Genomic DNA, 18721 nt, shown 5'->3' with positions numbered 1-18721 from the left:
GCACTGCTCCACGTCCACAGCCACAAAAAGGCGCCAATCCCACGCCATCACCCTGGGGCATAATGGGTACACCTGCCATGTTAAGAGACAAAGGAGGTTCCCCCCCTTACCATCGAGTGTTACAAAAATAATAAAATAAAATAAAATGGGGGGGGCGGTCCCACAGATGGCACACCTGCTTCCAACTCTGGTTGGCACCTGTCTTGGCAGCAGGGGTGTCAACTTGAATAAACCATTGAGGGGGGCAGGAAAGCGCCACCCATCATAACCAATTGCAAGACATGGCACATGCAAACTATTTGAATGGCAATGCCCATCAACTTGGGGAGGGGGGGGGGGCGACACACAAATATTTTATTGGGGGGTGGTGAAGGGACTCCGGACAATTAGGAGTTGGTGGCTATGTTCGAGAGGCAATGGAGGACTGCGCATTTGAGGATGAAGCACTGAGGTTGTCTGCAAGGGCTTCCCACGCGGCGGGGTGGTTGCTGCCAGCTTTCATGTCACTTTTGCAGGCAGCTTTCTCTGGGCTGGGCCTTGGGCCCGGCAGCAGCAGCAGCAGCAGCAGCCTCTCGGCACCCCCTACCTCGCAGGGTTGTTGTTACGGGAAGCCAAGCCCGGCGGGTGGGGCACCGCGCGCGCCACCTGGCGCTCCTTGCAGAGAAAGGCCGGAGAGCAACGCAACGCGAACGCAAATCTGAAATCCTTCCCGACGGGCAAACTGAGCTGCGATCCCTCCCTCCCGCGATTGCAATTGCATTTCTTGCTCCTCCTCCTCCTGGCGGGCAGGGTCAGAGTTGGGCCAAGATGGCGGCTCCCATGAGTGACACGTTCTCCTTTTGTATGGACCCCGCCGGCCAAGCCCGCCGAGCCCTGGAGGTGCGATTCATCAGCAACGTCAAGGTGAGCAAGAGGGAGCCGCTCCCTGCTTCCCCCCCCCCCGCCACACCTCCTCCTGCTGCTGCTGCGGATCCAGTGGATCCTCTGCTGCAGGGAAGGGGATCTCCTCTCTCCCTCTCCCCGCTGCCAGATCCTGCAGGGAAACGCAAGGGTGCCGCTGCAGTGGCTGGCTGCTGTGCGCGCTTGCAAGGGAGCAAACCCTCCATCCAATGCGCCCAGGGCGCAAAGCGGCCTCTGTTGCAGCGGGGGGCGCGGACCCGGGGTGCCAGGATGCCGGGCGGCGGGGGCCGGCTTCGGAGCAAAGATGCGCAGGGCGGGGTGCCTGCAGAGATGCGGGCTCCTGGGGCCGGATCCGGCCGGGTTTCCCCAAGCGCAACCACGCCCGGGCCAGCGTCGCCACATCAGCTGAGACTGCCATCCTGGGCGGGGTGGGGCTCGGTCCGATCTGGCGATGGTGACAGCTTGCCAAAAGGTTGGAGGGAGCCTCCAGTAAAATCGACGGGACTTGCTCCCGAGTAACCCCACTTGAGCGCTGGCAAGCTCAATGGGAGAGCTGATGCTGCGGTGGGTTCTGTTTGTTGGGAGCATCTTGGGCATCTGGCTGGCGACAGGAACCTGGGCTGGGGCGGGAGGGGCTTTGGCAAGGCTTTTTTTTTTCTTGGGTTCTTCCTGGGCAAGTTGTGGCTTTCAATTCGGACGGGGCTGTTACGGAAAGCGGGGGGGGGGGCAGGGCTGCTAGCCAGGATGGAGCGATGGCTCTTGCGCCCGAATCCTGCTTGCTGGCTCTCTGCGGTGTCCAACTGATTGGCCACTGTGAGCTCAGGGTGCTGGCCTAGGTGTTGCAGAGAGCCCTCGCCGATGGATTACCTCCTAATACGTTTTTGATTTTGCCAACCGACAATTTTAATAAACCGATTTTATTGCATGAAACAAATCCACATTATTTTGATCCATTCCTGCGGGGCCCCTAAAAGGCATGGGGCCCATAGGCGGATTCCTACTCTGCCAAGTTGCTGTGAGCAGGGAGAAGAGGGCTGCCTCCTATATGGTGGCAACTAACCTGGATTTCTTTAAAAGAGGAATAGACCAATTCATGGAAGATAAGAGGCTAACTGCGGCTAGTAGCCGCCATGGCAATGCTGGGGGCTGTGTGCCTGAATGAGCTGTTTGCAGGGAATCACAAGTGGGCACACAGCCCATTAGAATAATTGAACAGTTGAGTTGGAAGGGCTCTCAAGGGTCATCTAGTCCAACCCCCTCCAATGCAGGAATCTTTTTGCCCAACGTGGGACTCGAACCCATGACCCTGAGATTAAGAGTCTCCTGCTCTCCAGACTGAGCTATCCCAGAGGGGGAAATGTGTACTGTGTTGACCATCGTTAGCTTCTGCTGTTGGGGCACAACTGGCGTTCACTGGGTGAAGACCACTAATAGCAAGCCCAGATAATCTGGATCAGACCAAATTGGGGCAGGTTCCATTTAGCCTGGTGTGCCCTTTCACCCCCGGTGCTCTCATCCTTGGGCTGCCATTGTGTGTTACGGATTATTTTAACGACTCGTGTTGGGGTACGGTAGGGCGGTCATTTGTCTCCACCGGGAGGATGTCATAACTGAGTATGCGCTTGAATCGCTTTGAAGAGGAGCTGCCCTCAGCAAGAAATCCAAGCTCCTTGTCTCTACCTGGTCGTCCGGAGCTGTTTCTTAGCTCGCCCCAGCCGACTAGGCAACTGCTGGTTCCATGTGGTGCTTCTCTTCCTCCTTCCCGCTGCCGTCCTGTCTCCAAACCAAGCTTATTATTATTATTGTTATCTTTTGTTATGTTGATGTTAAAAGGGCAAAGGACTCTTCGCCACTAGAAACATCAAGAAGGGGGAAACGATTTTCATCGAGAAGCCCGTGGTGTCTGCCCAGTTCCTCTGGAATGCCCTGTATAAATATAGAGGTGAGCAGACTGGCCCTCTCAATCCATTTAGGGATGTTGTTGTTGTTTAGTCGTGTCCGACTCTTTGTGACCCCATGGCACTCCTGTCTTGCACTGCCTCCTGCAGTTTGGTCAGACTCATGTTGGTAGCTTCGAGAACACTGTCCAACCATCTTGTCCTCTGTCGTCACCTTCTCCTTGTGCCCTCAATCTTTCCCAACATCAGGGTCTTTTCCAGGGAGTCTTCTCTTCTCATGAGGTGGCCAAAGTCTTGGAGCCTCAGCTTCAGGATCTGTCCTTCCAGTGAGCACTCAGGGCTGATTTCCTTAAGAATGGATAGGTTTGATCTTCTTGCAGTCCATGGGACTCTCAAGAGTCTCCTCCAGCACCAGAATTCAAAAGCATCCATTCTTCGGCGACCAGCCTTCTTTATGGTCCAGCTCTCATTTCCATACATCACTACTGGGAAAAGCATAGCTTTAACTATACGGACCTTTGTCGGCAAGGTGATGTCTCTGCTTTTTAAGATGCTGTCTAGGTTTGTCATTGCTTTTCTCCCAAGAAGCAGGCGTCTTTTAATTTCATGACTGCTGTCACCATCTGCAATGATCATGGAACCCAAGAAAGTAAAATCTCTCACCGCCTCCATTTCTTCCCCTTCTATTTGCCAGGAGGTGATGGGACCAGTGGCCATGATCTTGGTGTTTTTTTGGATAAGACATTGCAATGTGTGCATTGGGGTTTGCGCATATGTGTCTCTGTGTGTATTATCTAGAAATTGGACTGTATCCCACACTGTGCCAGAAGGGGGTTCCAAGGGGCTTGCATTTCATCTCCTACCCCTGTGCACCCCCAAAATCTCCTCCAGAGGATCCCCGACCCCACGCTGCTGATTCTGAGGGTGTGCAGCTGAGGGGCTGAAGAGGGCAGGGGAGAAAGAGGAAATTCCAGTGTGCGCAGAGAAGTCCTTTGGAGTTGCCGCTCTGGATACTCATCTAGTCCAATTTAGGATAACCTCGGATACTGTAAGGACTTCTGTATCCTGTATTGTATACCTTGTGTGCCTTTGGTAATCTGGTGCTCTGAGCGAGGACAAAATTTGGCACACACACACCCACCCACCCAAATATTTTTCTTATTATTTTTGCAATAATTCATTTTGGTACACTTGCTTTTTCAATGGATCGCTTCAGTACATACCTATATAAATATAAGTATTACCGTGTTGGCCTGAATATAAGCCGCACTCGCCGCAAATAAGCTGCACCTTTAAAATTCAAGGGGGGGGGGGGAAGACCCGAATATAAGCCGCTCCCTTAAAATTGGGTTACAGGCTGAAAATCGCTGTCGTTGGTAGAATTGTAACTCCAAGCCAATTTAAGCTTTTGGTCTTGCAAGCCCGCAAAAGTTACCGGAGAATTGCTAAAATCACAAATCGCTATTCAGTTGCTACAATTCCGCAGGCGCTCACACCCAATATTTCCCCCAATATTTCTTTATCATTTTACAATCCCACCACATATGGAAAAAAAGCCCCTTCTATTGTTTTACATTTCCAGCGCTTGCTTCTCTTACTTTCCTTCATGGCTCTTGCTCCCCATCTCCCCTCCAGCCTGCGACCATTGCTTGCGAGCACTGGAGACGGCGGAAGAAAATGCCCAGAGGCTCCTGGGGAAGTCCCAAGCCCTTCCTCACCCAGAGCAGTGCAGCATTCGGAAAGAGCTCCACCAGCACTGCCCCGGTTGCCAAGTAAGTGTGAGGCAGGCGGCTCGCGTCCCCTCGCATAGCCTGGAAATCTCGGTAGCCTTTCCCTGGCTGCCGAAGGGCTGTGCTAAAGGTTTGGGGAGTCCCCTTAGATGACAGCTGTGCTTCGTTTCCTATTGCTCCTTAGGTGGCTTATTGCAGCGCCGAGTGCCGCCAGCTTGCCTGGGAGCAGTATCACCAGGTTTTGTGCCTGGGGCCTTCCAGGCAGGACCCCAACCACCCGCTCAGCAAACTGCAGGAGGCCTGGAGGTATTTATTTCTCATTTTTGAGGGTTTTTTAAACCGCGTGTTTTGATGTTGCGAACCGCCCTGAGACATACGGATGAAGGGCGGCTATGCAGATTTAATGAATAATGATAAAGTGACTTTTTCTGTCCACAGCAGAGAGGACTTGGGGCTACAAAAGAGGGTTATTTGTTTTGTTTTGTTTTTTTAAATCAGGCTGCGGGGCTTAATTGCTTAGATTAGCCAGTTTGGAAACCTTTTGGTTGACTGAAAAGGTGTACCCCCATTGCTTGGATGAATGGGGCACCAGGGTTTATAAAAAAACAATTATTATTCATGAAAAACCCACAACTGTACATGCAGCACCTAAAAACAAAATATAGTCTCCACCTTTTAGAATCCTCCAAAATATCTTGAGGATCATCTGCTCTAACCTCCTTGGCTGAGGCAGGGAATCAGCTGCTACAACCCCCCTGAAAGGTGGGCCATGCAGCTTAAATAACTATTATTATTATTATTATTATTATTATTATTATTATTATACAACCCTATTGTTTGTTCAGTCGCTTTTTGCCACTGCAACTGAAAGCTGCTTTGGGGTGGGGAGGAGGGGGGTTTAGTGGTCTGTGCTGTTTTTATGATTGATTTTGCATTCTTGTCTTGTACAGATGAAGGACAGTATGCAATTTTCTTTTTTTAAAAAAAAAATCTTACCAAAAAAATGCACAGATTAAAACCAGAGAGGAGGAAATTCTAAGGTCAGGGACTTCCTTTGCAGATATTTGCAAGATGCTGTGGGAGCTGATTTTGGCTGAATAGCGGGAGAGGAAAAAAAAGAGAGAATACCATATATTCCTGCGTATAAGACGACTGAGCGTATAAGACGACCCCCAACTTTTCCAGTTAAAATATATAGTTTGGGATATATTCGCCATTTAAGAAATACGACCTGGCGTATAAGATGACTCCTGACTTTTGAGAAGATTTTCCTGGGTTAAAAAGTAGTCTTATACGCAGGAATATGAAGTAATAATGCCAGTTTATTATTTGGGGTAGATTCTGCTAGGGCTGGAGCACTCTGCTTTCCCCTCTGTTTCGTCTGTGATTATGTGAAGAAGAAATCCCTTTCCGTCCCTTCTTCTCCAGGAACATCCATTACCCCCCTGAGACTTCAAGCATCATGCTCATGGCCAGAATGGTTGCCACAGTCAAGCAGGTTTGTGGTACCCCAAGATCTGTGGCCTTGTGTGAGTGTCTGGAGGATGGATGCTGGTTATCAGATTGAGGTTGAATCCTGACAAGACAGGACTGTTTTTGGGGGGACAGGGGCCAGGCGAGTGCGGGGGACTCCCTGGTCCTGAATGGGGTAACTGTGCCCCTGAAGGACCAGGTGCGCAGCCTGGGAGTCATTCTGGACTCACAGCTGTCCATGGAGGCGCAGGTCAACTCTGTGTCCAGGGCAGCTGTTTATCAGCTCCATCTGGTATGTAGGCTGAGACCCTATCTGCCTGCAGACTGTCTCGCCAGAGTGGTGCATGCTCTAGTTATCTCTCGCCTGGACTACTGCAATGCGCTCTATGTGGGGATACCTTTGAAGGTGACCCGGAAACTACAACTAATCCAGAATGTGGCAGCTAGACTGGTGACTGGGAGTGGCCGCCAGGACCATATAACACTGGTCCTAAAGGATCTTCATTGGCTCCCAGTTCATTTCCAAGCACAATTCAAAGTGTTGGTGCTGACCTTTAAAGCCCTTAATGGCCTCAGTCCAGTATCCCTGAAGGAGCGTCTCCACCCCCATCGTTCAGCCTGGACACTGAGGTCCAGCTCTGAGGGTCTTCTGGCAGTTCCCTCATTGTGAGAAGTGAGGTTACAGGGAACCAGACAGAGGGCCTTCTCAGTAGTGGCGCCCGCCCTGTCGAACGCCCTCCCATCAGATGTCAAAGAAATAAACAACTCTCTGACTTTTAGAAGACACCTGAAGGCAGCCCTGTGCCAGGGAAATTTTAAGGTCTGCTGTTTTATTGTGTTTTTAAATATTTTGTTGGAAGCTGCCCAGAGTGGCTGGGGCAACCCAGTCATCTGCGCGGCATACAAACAAGAAAATTATTTTGCTTTAAAGAAAGGCTAGGTCTGGGCTGGGGAAGGTTTTTGGCTCCCAAGGGCCACCTCCCCTCTTGGGTGAGCTTCTGAGGGCTGCATGGCAATAGTGGGCAGAGCAGGAGTTGTGACTTCTGCTTAGTACAGCTGTCCGCATTCCAGCAAACACCAGAGAGATGCGCACAAACATTGATCCACACCCTTCCGCCCAGGCAAGCAGGAGACACGTGCTGTCATTCCTGCGTTGCAGAGGGTTGGACTAGATGACCCTTGGGTGTCTCTTCCAAGTCTACAGTGCTGAGATTCTGTGATCCTTGCAGTTCAGGGATGCATCCCAGCCTGGCCGAAGCATGCAAGGAGAGCAGAGTGCAGGGGCTGGGAGAGGGAGAGCAGTGGGGAGCATGTTGGGGGCCAGGTGAGAAAGGGTGGGGGTGCCTTTCAACATCTTCTTGCCTCGGTTGTTCCCCAGAAGCTCCCTACATCGAGAGAAGTGAAAGCCGATTTTTTTGTTTCCTTGCAGGCAAAGGACAAAGACTGGTGGATCAAACTCTTTGCTCAGTTCTGCAGCAAAACAGCCAACGAGGAAGAGGAGATTGTCCACAAACTCCTGGGAGATAAATTTAAGGTTGGGAACCCTGTGATGATGGAAGGGTTGATCTTCTGGGGCTGGTGATCTGTTCATTTGCGGGGGGTTGGACTAGATGACCCTTGGGGGTACCAGCTCTTCGGTTCTGCGGTTCTTTCTTTCTGCCTGTCTCTTTTGACCCAAAGGAAGCATCAAAATCTTATCCTGCACCTGCCTACCCTGTGCATGTGCAGTGGTCGATAGAAAACAACCTGCCATTTCCATTATCTTGGTTCACCTATGGAACTCCTTGCCACAGGAGGCAAGGATGGCCACCAAACCTTTGAAAAGAGGATTGGACAAATCCATGGAGCATGGGAGGGCTATTCATGGCCACTAGCCACAATGACTATATGCCCCCACCGTCGGAGGCAGCGATGCTTCTGAATACCAGTTGCTAGAAACCGCAGGAGGGGAGAGGGCTCTTGTGTTCGAATCCCGCTTGCGGGTTTCCTGCAGGCATCTGGCTGGTCCCAGGATGCACTGCTGGCCTGATCCTGTTCTTATCTCAGATTTTAGTAAAAGCACAGAGATAAGTGTGGGCAGGATCTCATGGGCTGGCAGCTGATGGGAATTGTAGTCCAAAACATCCAGAAGGCCCCAGGTTCGAGAAGGTTGCGGGGACAGAATCAAGCATGGATTCGTTTCCATTATCCCTAACGTCGAATGACTTGTGATTTCCTCCACCCCTCCAGGGCCAGCTGGAAGTCCTGCGTGTGCATTTCACCGAAGCCCTTTACGACGACCATCTCAGCAGGGTAAAGCCAGCCTTTTTGTAGCTGGGAGCAGTTCTAGGCTCCAAGTTTCTCCTTTAGCGGGGTCTGGAATAGAGAATAGATTCCCTTTGGGAAGTTTTCTGGACCCCGTCAAATACTTTGGAATCCCGAATTTCCAGAGAGAAAGATTCAGGGGCCTGTCTTCTCCAGTGGAACCTCGGTTTTCAAGCGTCTCAGAAGCCAAACGTTTCGGAACCCAAACGCTGAAAACCCGGAAGTGATTGCTTCCGCTTTCGAACGCGCCCCGGAAGCTGAACGGCTTCCGCTGCGCGTTTTCCCATTCCTCAATGGAAATTGCCGACAGCCCTTTGCACCTCAGTTGTCAAACGTTTCGGAAGTCAAACGGTCTTCCGGAACGGATTACGTTCAACAACTGAGATTCCACTGTTTTATTCTCCTCTTTACAGGGATGCAAAGCCGCTTACAAATAAAATAAGAACAGCTAAAAACATAGTGTGGTGTCATTAAAAACAATCAAACATTAATAGAACTAAAACTATATATCAATATCTAGCTACAAATATATACCTATCTATAAATACCGTATATCTTCTTTGGCGATCACTCGTAGCCGAGTAAGATTGTCTTCCATAAACATGATTTTAACAATGGGTCCGTAAGTGACTGTGGAGGCCAATTCTGGATCCACACGTCCTTCCACAGTGGGGACGTTGGTTTCCAGGCGGGAGTTGATCACGGCGTGGATTTGCCAAGCGTGCCTTCCTCTTAGCATGTTTCTCCCTTGCGTCCTGAGATCGAGTTTCTTCAAAGCCCATGACACCTTTGGTAAAGGCTGTTCTCCAACTGGAGCGCTCGCAGGCCAGGGTTTCCCAGTTGCCGGTGTTTATACTGCATATATAAAACCTTTTAAAACACACATGGATAATCACAATGAAAACATCACGGTACCAGCCCTTTCAGTAAAAGCGCTCCATTCCCAAAGGCCAGGGGTCCCCAAACTTACGTCGCTGAGGGCCGGTGCCACCAGCGCCAATTGTGCTGTGGGCCGGAGCACGTGGGAGCGTGCACCCATACGCATGTGCACACGCGATTTCCAGCGCACTTCCGGGTCACCGGAACACCAGAAATAGCTTGTGCGCATGCACATGGGCCTCCTCCAACCCATAAGCGTGCCGGAAATCATGCTTGTGCATGCGCACAAGCTATTTCCGATGCTCCAGCGACCCGGAAGTGGGCAGCCGCGCTGTTAAGAGCAGGCGGCGGCAGGGAGTGCCAGGGGCCGCATAAAACAGCCTCACGGGCCGCATCCGGCCCCCGGGCCTTAGTTTGGGGAAGCCTGCCAAAGGCCTTTCAGAATGAAACGGTCGTCGCCTGCAAAACGACAGCAAGAAGTTTAGCTTCTTTAGGCAGGGAGTTCCAAAGTTGTCTGAGGGCAGCCACTGAGAAGGCCCTGTCCTGCATCCCCCACCAAGTGTCCTGTGAGGGTGGCGGGACCGAGAGAAGGTGGGCCCCCCATCCCACTCCTCTAGTCCCAGGAGGCGCTCATCATCTGGGGCAGGGATGCTGTTTACCATCACCATTTATTTCTCTTTGCTATCTCCTCCTGGCAGTGGTTCTCCCCGGAAGGCTTCCGGTCGCTTTTCGCCCTCGTTGGCACCAACGGACAAGGGATAGGGACCAGGTAAGTTCAGGTGGATTTTAGCCTCTCCCAGGAACTCGCCTGGGCACTCTGGGGGTTAATTAGGACTTAGCGGAATACATTGTCTTCAAGACCTAACTTTGCGGTCTGAGGAGCTAGTCAGAAGGGCTGTAGATCACAAGGGCAGGGCATCTGCTTTTCATTAAGAAAATCCTGGGTTCATTTCCCCTGCCTGAACCCTGGAGAGTCCCTGTCAGTCCTGGTAGAAAGTACTGAGGCAGTAATAATGGGAATCTCAGGGTGAGATCCCTGTGCAGTAGAACTTGCTCCCGGTACCAGTCACCACCTGGAAGCAGAGAAAGGTTCAGATAGCTTGCTGCTGCAGAATCATAGAATCATAGAGTTGGAAGAGACCACAAGGGCCATCCAGTCCAACCCCCTGCCAAGCAGGAAACACCATCAAACCATTCTTGACATATGCCTGTCAAGCCTCTGCTTAAAGACCTCCAAAGAAAGAGACTCCACCACACTCCTTGGTAGCAAATTCCACTGCCGAACAGCTCTTACTGACAGGAAGTTCTTCCTAATGTTTAGGTGGAATCTTCTTTCTTGAAGTTTGAATCCATTGCTCCGTGTCCGCTTCTCTGGAGCAGCAGAAAACAACCTTTCTCCCTCCTCTATATGACATCCTTTGATATATTTGAACATGGCTATCATATCACCCCTTAACCTTCTCTTCTCCAGGCTAAACATACCCAGCTCCCTAAGCCGTTCCTTATAAGGCATCGTTTCCAGGCCTTTGACCATTTTGGTTGCCCTCTTCTGGACACGTTCCAGCTTGTCAGTATCCTTCTTGAACTGTGGTGCCCAGAACTGGACACAGTACTCCAGGTGAGGTCTGACCAGAGCAGAATACAGTGGTACTATTACTTCCCTTGATCTAGATGCTATACTCCTATTGATGCAGCCCAGAATTGCATTGGCTTTTTTAGCTGCTGCATCACACTGCTGACTCATGTCAAGTCTGTGGTCTACCAAGACTCCTAGGTCCTTTTCACATGTACTGCTCTCAAGCCAGGTGTCACCCATCCTGTATTTGTGCCTTTCATTTTTTTTGCCCAAGTGTAGTACTTTACATTTCTCCTTGTTAAAATTCATCTTGTTTGCTTTGGCCCAATTGTCTAATCTGTTAAGGTCATTTTGAAGTGTGATCCTGTCCTCTGGGGTATTAGCCACCCCTCCCAATTTGGTGTCGTCTGCAAACTTGCTCAGGATGCCCTCAAGCCCATCATCCAAGTCATTGATGAAGATGTTGAATAAGACTGGGCCCAAGACAGAACCCTGTGGCACCCCACTAGTCACTTCTCTCCAGGATGAAGAGGAGCCATTGATGAGCAGATTATGCAGAAGTTAAGGCTCACTAAAATAGTTTTGGACATAGATAGATACAGCTTGTAGGCTTCTCCAGATACTGATCCATACAAAGTGTCTCCGTTGCTCTAAATAAGTTCAGCCATTTGAGACGTAACATTGGACAAATAACACTGACTGGCCAACAGACTGAGCTGGTGCAACCCCGTCAGCTGGGTTTCACTGGTATATAAAAAATACCAATTGGCGCTACAGCCCTTGCTTGTGGCGAGCGGAATTCAGTGGCTTGGATATTCCCCGGTTGAAATCACGCTTTAGCCGCTGTGAAGTCACCACGAAAACACCATTGGCCCTCCACCTCAGTCGCTCTTCCCCGCCACCTGCGAAATGGGTATAACGGCGTTGGGCTACCTTTTAAGGCACTGCCAATGTGGTGCTCTCTTAGGACCACAACTCCCACAACCCCTGGTCGTTGGCCATGCTGACCAATGGGAGTTGTAGAATGTCTGGATAGGGGCACCATGTTGTCTACCCCCGTTTTCAGTGGCGGCGTCCTATGGATAGCTGCAAATCCTTTAGACGTCCCAGAGTTGGAGGTGTGAATTGTGGCGTGCCCCTGCCCAGCAAAATGAGGGCGCTTTTGGTAGTGGCACCCCGCCGGCAATTCCTTGCCAGCCCCCGCAGAGAGGCAGACTCTATAAATGGAAGGAATTGATGCCATCTCTCTCTCTCTCTCTCTCTCTCTCTCTCTCTCTCTCTCTCTCACCATCCAGCTCTTTGAGCCAATGGGTCCATGCCTGCGATTCCTTGGAGTTGCCCCCTCGGGAGCGAGACCAGTTGGACACCTTCATAAACCAGCTGTACAAGGACATGGAGAGAGGTCAGTGAACGGGAAATGAGGGGGGCTTTCGAACGACGGGGGTCCGTGCTTTCATGGGTGGGAGGTGCCCAGCGCTTGGCACCCCCTGGTTGTGGCGGTGTTGTCGAATGCCTGGCATCAGTGGCATAGCAGAGGGACTGTTGTCCCAGGTGCAAAATTTAAGTGTGTGCAAAATTTCAAAAGAAAAAAATCAAATGCTCTGAGGGTTTTCTTTAAAAACAAGCGGTGTAAAAATTTCACGAAATGAAGTAATAAAATAAAATAAACTCCCCCCCCCCCAATCACTGCCGCTGCCCGGCTCTGATAGTGGTCTTGCCCTGGGCACTGGCATACCAAGCTATGCCACTGCCTGGCATCGCCGAGGAACTGGTAAGAATGTTGGGTCCATGCATGGCTTACCTCCAGGCCCTTTCTGCTTTGGAGAGCACAAGACCAGGTGTTGCAGGATCAGGCCAAAGATCCATCTTGTTCTTTTGCCTGATGGGCTGGGTGCTTGATCTCCTCCAACGCTCCGGTGAAACTGGATCGAACCTTGATGTCGCCATGGGACGGGTGGGAGGAAGAGAACCACCTTGAGCCCCTTGGAGGAAAGGTAGCGTATAAATGTAATGATGATGATGATAATTTATTATTTATACCCTGCCCATCTGGCTGGGTTTCCCCAGCCACTCTGGGCGGCTCCCAACACAATATTAAAATACAATGATTTATCAAATGTTATAAACTTCCCTAAACAGGGCTGCCTTCAGATGTCTTCTAAAAGTCAGATAGTTGTTTATTTCCTTGACATCTGATGGGAGGGCATTCCACAGGGCGGGCGCCACCACCGAGAAGGCCCTCTGCCTGGTTCCCTGTAACCTCACTTCTCGCAGGGAGGGAACCGCCAGAAGGCCCTCGGAGCCGGACCTCAGTGTCCAGGCAGAACGATGGGGGAGGAGACACTCCTTCTGGTATACTGATAGAATCCTAGAGTTGAAAGGGGAACCCGGGGTCATCTAGTCCAGCCCCCTTCAGTGCAGGAATCGCAACTCAATCATTCCTGACAGATGTGCACCCAACCTCTGCTTAGAAGCTTCCAAGGATGGAGAGTCTATACCACTATCCGTGAGAGGTTATTACTGTGCCTGATTCCTGCATTTAGGATTCTCTTTGGGAAAGGGGGGGATTATCAAGAGACCGACATTGCCTCTCATATCTTCTTTCCTCCCTCTTCGATTTAGAGACAGGGGAATTTCTGAATTGCGAAGGCTCTGGCCTCTACATGCTGCAGAGTTGCTGTAAGTAGCAGGGGAGGAATAATCTGCCCAAACACTTTTTATAGAATCATCGAGTGGGAAGGGACCCGAGGGTCATCTAGTCCAACCCCCTGCAATGCAGGAATCTCAAGTAAAGCATCCCTGACAGATGGCCATCCAACCTCTGCTTAAAAACCTATAAGGAAGGAGAGTCTGCCCCCTTCTAAAGGGAGTCTATTCCACTGTCAAACAGCTCTTACTGTCAGAAAGTTATTCCTGATGTTCAGTCGGAATCTCCTTTCTTGTGACGTGAAGCCACGGGTTCGAGTCCTACCCTCCGGAGCAGGAGAAAACTAGCCTGCTCCATTCTCCACCTGGCAGCCCTTGAGATATTTGAAGATGGCTCTCATATTTCAATAAATAAATAAATAAATAAATCACACAGGAAATTGTTCCTTGAAGCTCATGGCCACTCTGCTCCCTTCCTTCCTCAGGTAACCACAGCTGCATCCCCAATGCGGAGACCTCATTCCCGGATAACAATTTCCTCCTGCACCTGACGGCTTTGGAGGATATCAGGCCAGGAGAGGTGAGAGCCCTGGAGGCTGTGGGTTGGCCCTTCGGAAACTGGTAGGGCAGGGGTCCAGGAGACCAGCACTAGGTGGCGCTAGAGGTTGTGCATCCTCCTATTTTTCCCAGATGAGCTCTGCGACGGCAAGCTAAAACTTAAGGAGAAGGAGGAAGCTGATGGGCCTTGGGCTGGTTGTTAAGTAAGAGCGAGAGAAAGAGAGAATGAGTTCCATAAGGGACCCCGAGGGTCATCTTGTCCAACCCCCTGCAATCGGCCATGGGTTCGATGCCCGTGTTGGGCAAAAAATTCCTGCGTGGCAGGGGGTTGGATTGGATGACCCTTGGGGGTCCCTTCCAACTCTACAATTCTGTGATTCTAAGCCAGAAAGAGGTGGGTGGGCCGGTGTCTCAGTCTCCTGAATGGACCAGCCTCCAGGGGGTGAGAGGGGCCCGAGTTTTTCAGCCCTGTTGCAAGACATTGGGTATCTCCTGAGCTGGGACGTGTCCCAAAGTTAGGAATGGGTAACTAAAATCTGGGACACAGTATGCATGTTTAAAGCTTATGATTAATTATGTTGAGATCCAGAGAGCAAGAGAATGGCTTTATCTTTTTTTATTTTTCAACATCTTTATTGAAAATGCAAAACGCACTAAACAGGGTGAGAGGTAAATAAACAAGAGAAAAAGAAAAATAGAGACAGAACCTTTGTAGAAGGGAAAATAAAGAGGGGGGAACCCCAAACTGTATATTTTACAAAGTTGTTATTGTACTTCACCAAATCTTAACCTATTACAGTATTTGTAAGAATCCAATCCAAGAGAATGCCTTTAGCATGTTTATTATTATTATTATTATTATTATTATTATTATTATTACTATTATTACTATTACTAGTTTTACATACTGCTCTTCATCAAAAGTCCTCAGGACGGTTCACAAGATTAAAACACAATTAAAAAGAGAATCCACCAAACTATAACAGTAACAAAACAGAATATTATTATTTTTATAATGTACAGGAGCAATAAGGCACAGGATAACACAAATCTGTTTGTGCTACTTGGAACCGTGCGATATTAAATTATCTTGGTATGGGAATTTGTTCCTATGCGCTCAGTTCTAGATATTCCCTTTTCCCTTTTGCTTTTATTTAAATTGGCATCTGTAACTATGTTTTGTTATGTTTTATTATAAATAAATACCGTATTTTTTCCGTGTATAAGACGACCCCTATTTTTTGAGCCCCAAATTAAGAAATAAATAATTGCATCATTCCATGTCTAAGATGACCACCAATTTTAAACTTTAAAAATCTGGGGGAAAATATAGTCTTATACACGGAAAAAACACAGTATATGTTTGTTTTTAATTTATAGCTGGATAGAACAAAGATGAAATAACCTACAAAGATAAACATCAAGTAGCAAGCTCTTTTTTAAACATAGAAATTAAAAAGAAAATAGGTTGATGAATATACACAGAGGTTTAAAAAGAAATGTTGGGCATGCCACTCTGTTTGGGTCAAAATGCCTTCAGTGTGTGCCATTCCTCATTCCCGAACAGGAGATCTGCATCAGCTACTTAGACTGCTGCCAACGGGAGCGAAGCCGCCACAGCCGCAACAAGACCCTCCGGTAAGCCTGGGCAGCAAAGTTTGATGCCAACGGATGCCAACATAATATTAGGAGAGGCCTGGGGGGATGGGCAGGGAGCAAGAGGCATAGCTCCCCATCAAGGAATCCTTGCGATGCTGAACGTTGGAAGATTCGGGGCAGATGCAAGGAAAATCCGTCTTTGCACAGCGCGGGGTTAGACTGCGGAACTCCCCGCCACAGGAGGCAGCGATTGCTTGGCTTCCAAAGAGGATGAGGCAGATTGATGGAGGACAGAGAGATGGCTTTTGATGGCTACTAGCTAGGATGGCTCTGCTCTGCCTCCACAGCTGGTGGCAGCAATGCTTCTGAATACTGTGGCACCTTGGTTCTCAAACTTAATCCGTTGCGCAAGTCCCTTCCAAAACCAGGGCACACTTTCCCATAGAAAGCAATGCAAAATGGATTAATCTGTTCCAGACTTTTAAAAACAACCCCTAAAACAGCAATTTAATTTTACTGTCTTAACGAGACCGTTGATGCATAAAATGAAAGCAATAAACAGTGTACAGTACTGCAGTCACACAATCCATCCATCAGTAGCTGAACTGGGTTCCACGCGGTCACAAAAACAACCAAAAATAGAGCCGCAAAAACACAAACGCAAAAAATATATAGCAAAAACAGACAGACCTCAGTGTAACACTCAAAACGGAAGTGTGGCACTCAAATCAGAAGCATAACACTCAAAACGGAGCACGTTCGGCTTCTGAAAAAAGTTTGCAAACTGGAACACTTCCAGGTTTGCATTGTTTGGGTACCAAGTCATTTGACTACCAAGGTACCACTGTACCAGTTGGTGGAAACTACAGGAGGGGACAGTTGCTCTCGTGCTCGGATCCTGCTCGTGGGTTTCCCACAATGGGCACTTAAGGGATACTTAAACCTTCCTAGGGGACAGATAAGAGAGACCCCAGCTAGACTAAAGGGTCTGTTTTGTATTTCAGCTGTCAGTTGTTTTAATTATGCTTCAGTTTAATTGCTTTTTAGCTATTATCTTTTACAGTCGTACGTTGGATCCCGAATGCCTTGGTACTCGGGCATTTTGGCTCCTGAACGCCGCAAACCCGGGAGAGTTCCGGTTTGCGAACGTTCTTTGGAACCCGAACATCCGACAGCCAATCAGAAGGCCATGCTTAGGTTTCTGAACGTTTTGGAAGTTGAACGGACTTCCGGAACGGATTCCGTTTGACTTCCAAGGTACGACTGTATATGTTTTTGGCTTTTTGCATGTTTTAATTGTCGAAGGGACCCCTCCAAGGGTCACGTATTCCAACCCCCTGCAGATTCATGAATCCTGCTCACAGCTGTCCCTGTGTGGGCTCAAACCACCAAAAAAAATATTGGGTTCTCTTGATTTGTGTAAGCTGCCTTCAGTCCTGGTCCGAGGGAAAAACACGATATAAATAAAAATGAATACTTACTGTAGTTATAATAATGGCATCTGCCTAGCTCTCGGTTGCTGCCTGATCTTCAATGGGCAGATAGAACCAGGTTAAGTTTTGAAAGGTTCGGTCTGCCATTGGGATTCAAAATGGCGCCCAACAGCTCCCCAATATAGGCAAGAAAGCTGCTCCTCGGTCTCGGGAGCCACCCTGCAAAATTGGGTCACGATTTAGGCAAGTACATAGCAGAGAGGCAGAGAAACCATTTTCCAAAATACGTAGGAGAGCCTACGGAGTTTATTATTTATTTCACAAAATTCATACGCCGCTTGATTGCAAAAGGAAAAACCCTCAAAGCGGTTTACAAAAGAGGATAACGCAATGAAATGATCAGTGGGAGTGATTAACTGCAATTTAAGACTTTCGGAAGTGTAAAACAACAATCCATGAAATAAAGCAGCTTAAATCTCACATCGGCTTTCCGAATGTCGGGGTGTGTGTGGCTTGTCTACGAAATCGTAGAACCAGCGTTGGAAGGGTCCCCAAGTGTCATCTAGTCTGACCCCCCGGCAATGCAGGAATCTCAGCTAAAGCATCCATGATGGATGGCCACCTAATCTCTGCTTAAAAACATCCAAGGAAGGAGAGTCCACTACGTCCCGAGGGAGACTGTTCCACTGTCAAACAGCTCTCGCTGCCAGAAAGTTTTTTTTCCTGTTGTTGAGTCTCCTACCTTTCAGAGCAAAATGGTTTGCTTGCTAAAAATGGTTTTTAGCAGGCACAGAGAAGTGTATCAACAGGCAGGGAGTTTCCAAAAGTACAGTACAAATGTATTGTGTAATACATGGTTGCATTGTTTTTAATTTCTGCCGTGCTTTACGCTTTTCAAATCCTGGAGATTCCTTATGTGTCGGGAGGATAGTAAACTGAAATCTTCGCCATCGCCACCCACCCCTTTCTCCCCCTCCTCTGCCCCCTTCCAGGGAAAACTACCTGTTTGTTTGCTCCTGCCCCAAGTGCCTGGCTCAAGCCAACGACCCGGACGTGACATCGGAAGAGGAAGACGAGGAGGAGGAGGAAGCCGAAGGGGAGCCGGATGATGCAGAACTGGAGGACGAGATGACGGACGTTTGACCCTGGGGGCTGGGCTGGGGGTTTCTCTCTGGAGGCGACAGCGACATTGGCTTGGGAAGCAGATTCCTGGACTCGTGAGCGGCCTGTACTGGCTGCCGAGCAAAGGGCAGAGATTTCACCAGGACACAAAGGGGGAAGTCTGTCCCTTTGGAAAAGAAGTGTGCCCCATTTCCTGGCACCTCCCCTCTCTGCATTGTATCAGAGCTGTTAACCCGCCCAAAGAGGGCTGGATCTTCCCCGCCAATTGCCACGGGGCAGTTCCCTAACATGCAACATTCCCCCCCCCAAGCCCATGGGGCAGAGGGGGATGGGCAGAAGGAACCCCTTGACCACCATTTCTCCACTTGCCTGGGTGCAGTAAAACGATTTGCAACACAAAGAGCGGCTTTTGTGTTTGGGGGAATAAGGGAGAGGCTCTTGTCTTGCCTTTTGTTCTGGGCCAGAACTAAGGAAATGTATTTCCACAGGGACAAATGGTCACATTCTGCACTTAGCTGGGAAGAACCAGATGCACAAATATAAGATGGGGGGGGCACCGGGCTTGCCAGTGGTAAAATATGAAAAGGATCTAGGGGTCAACAG

At 49.4% G+C, this 18721-nt stretch overlaps 1 protein-coding gene across 2 annotated transcripts; it reads left to right on the top strand.

The window, feature by feature from the left end:
- The first annotated feature begins 787 nt into the window (after positions 1-787).
- SMYD5 (SMYD family member 5) lies at positions 788-18518 on the top strand. 2 transcript variants are annotated; one of them, XM_035101136.3, is made up of 13 exons: positions 788-903; positions 2734-2842; positions 4434-4570; positions 4713-4834; positions 5957-6026; positions 7431-7535; positions 8231-8293; positions 9883-9953; positions 12056-12162; positions 13383-13439; positions 13892-13986; positions 15532-15602; positions 17989-18518. In XM_035101136.3, exons 1-13 carry the CDS (start codon positions 808-810, stop codon positions 18137-18139), a joined length of 1254 nt encoding a protein of 417 aa, XP_034957027.2. In that variant the 5' UTR covers positions 788-807; the 3' UTR covers positions 18140-18518. The 2 variants fall into 2 exon arrangements, with proteins under 2 accessions (XP_034957027.2, XP_088516802.1); XM_088660676.1 differs by having other exon boundaries at positions 5957-6057.
- The last annotated feature ends 203 nt before the right edge of the window (positions 18519-18721 follow it).

Source organism: Zootoca vivipara, chromosome Z1, assembly GCF_965207765.1.
Source record: "Zootoca vivipara chromosome Z1, rZooViv2.hap1.1, whole genome shotgun sequence".
Lineage (NCBI taxonomy): Eukaryota > Metazoa > Chordata > Lepidosauria > Squamata > Lacertidae > Zootoca > Zootoca vivipara.
Note: the sequence above shows the minus strand (reverse complement) of the source record. Positions and strands in the feature narration are given on the sequence as shown.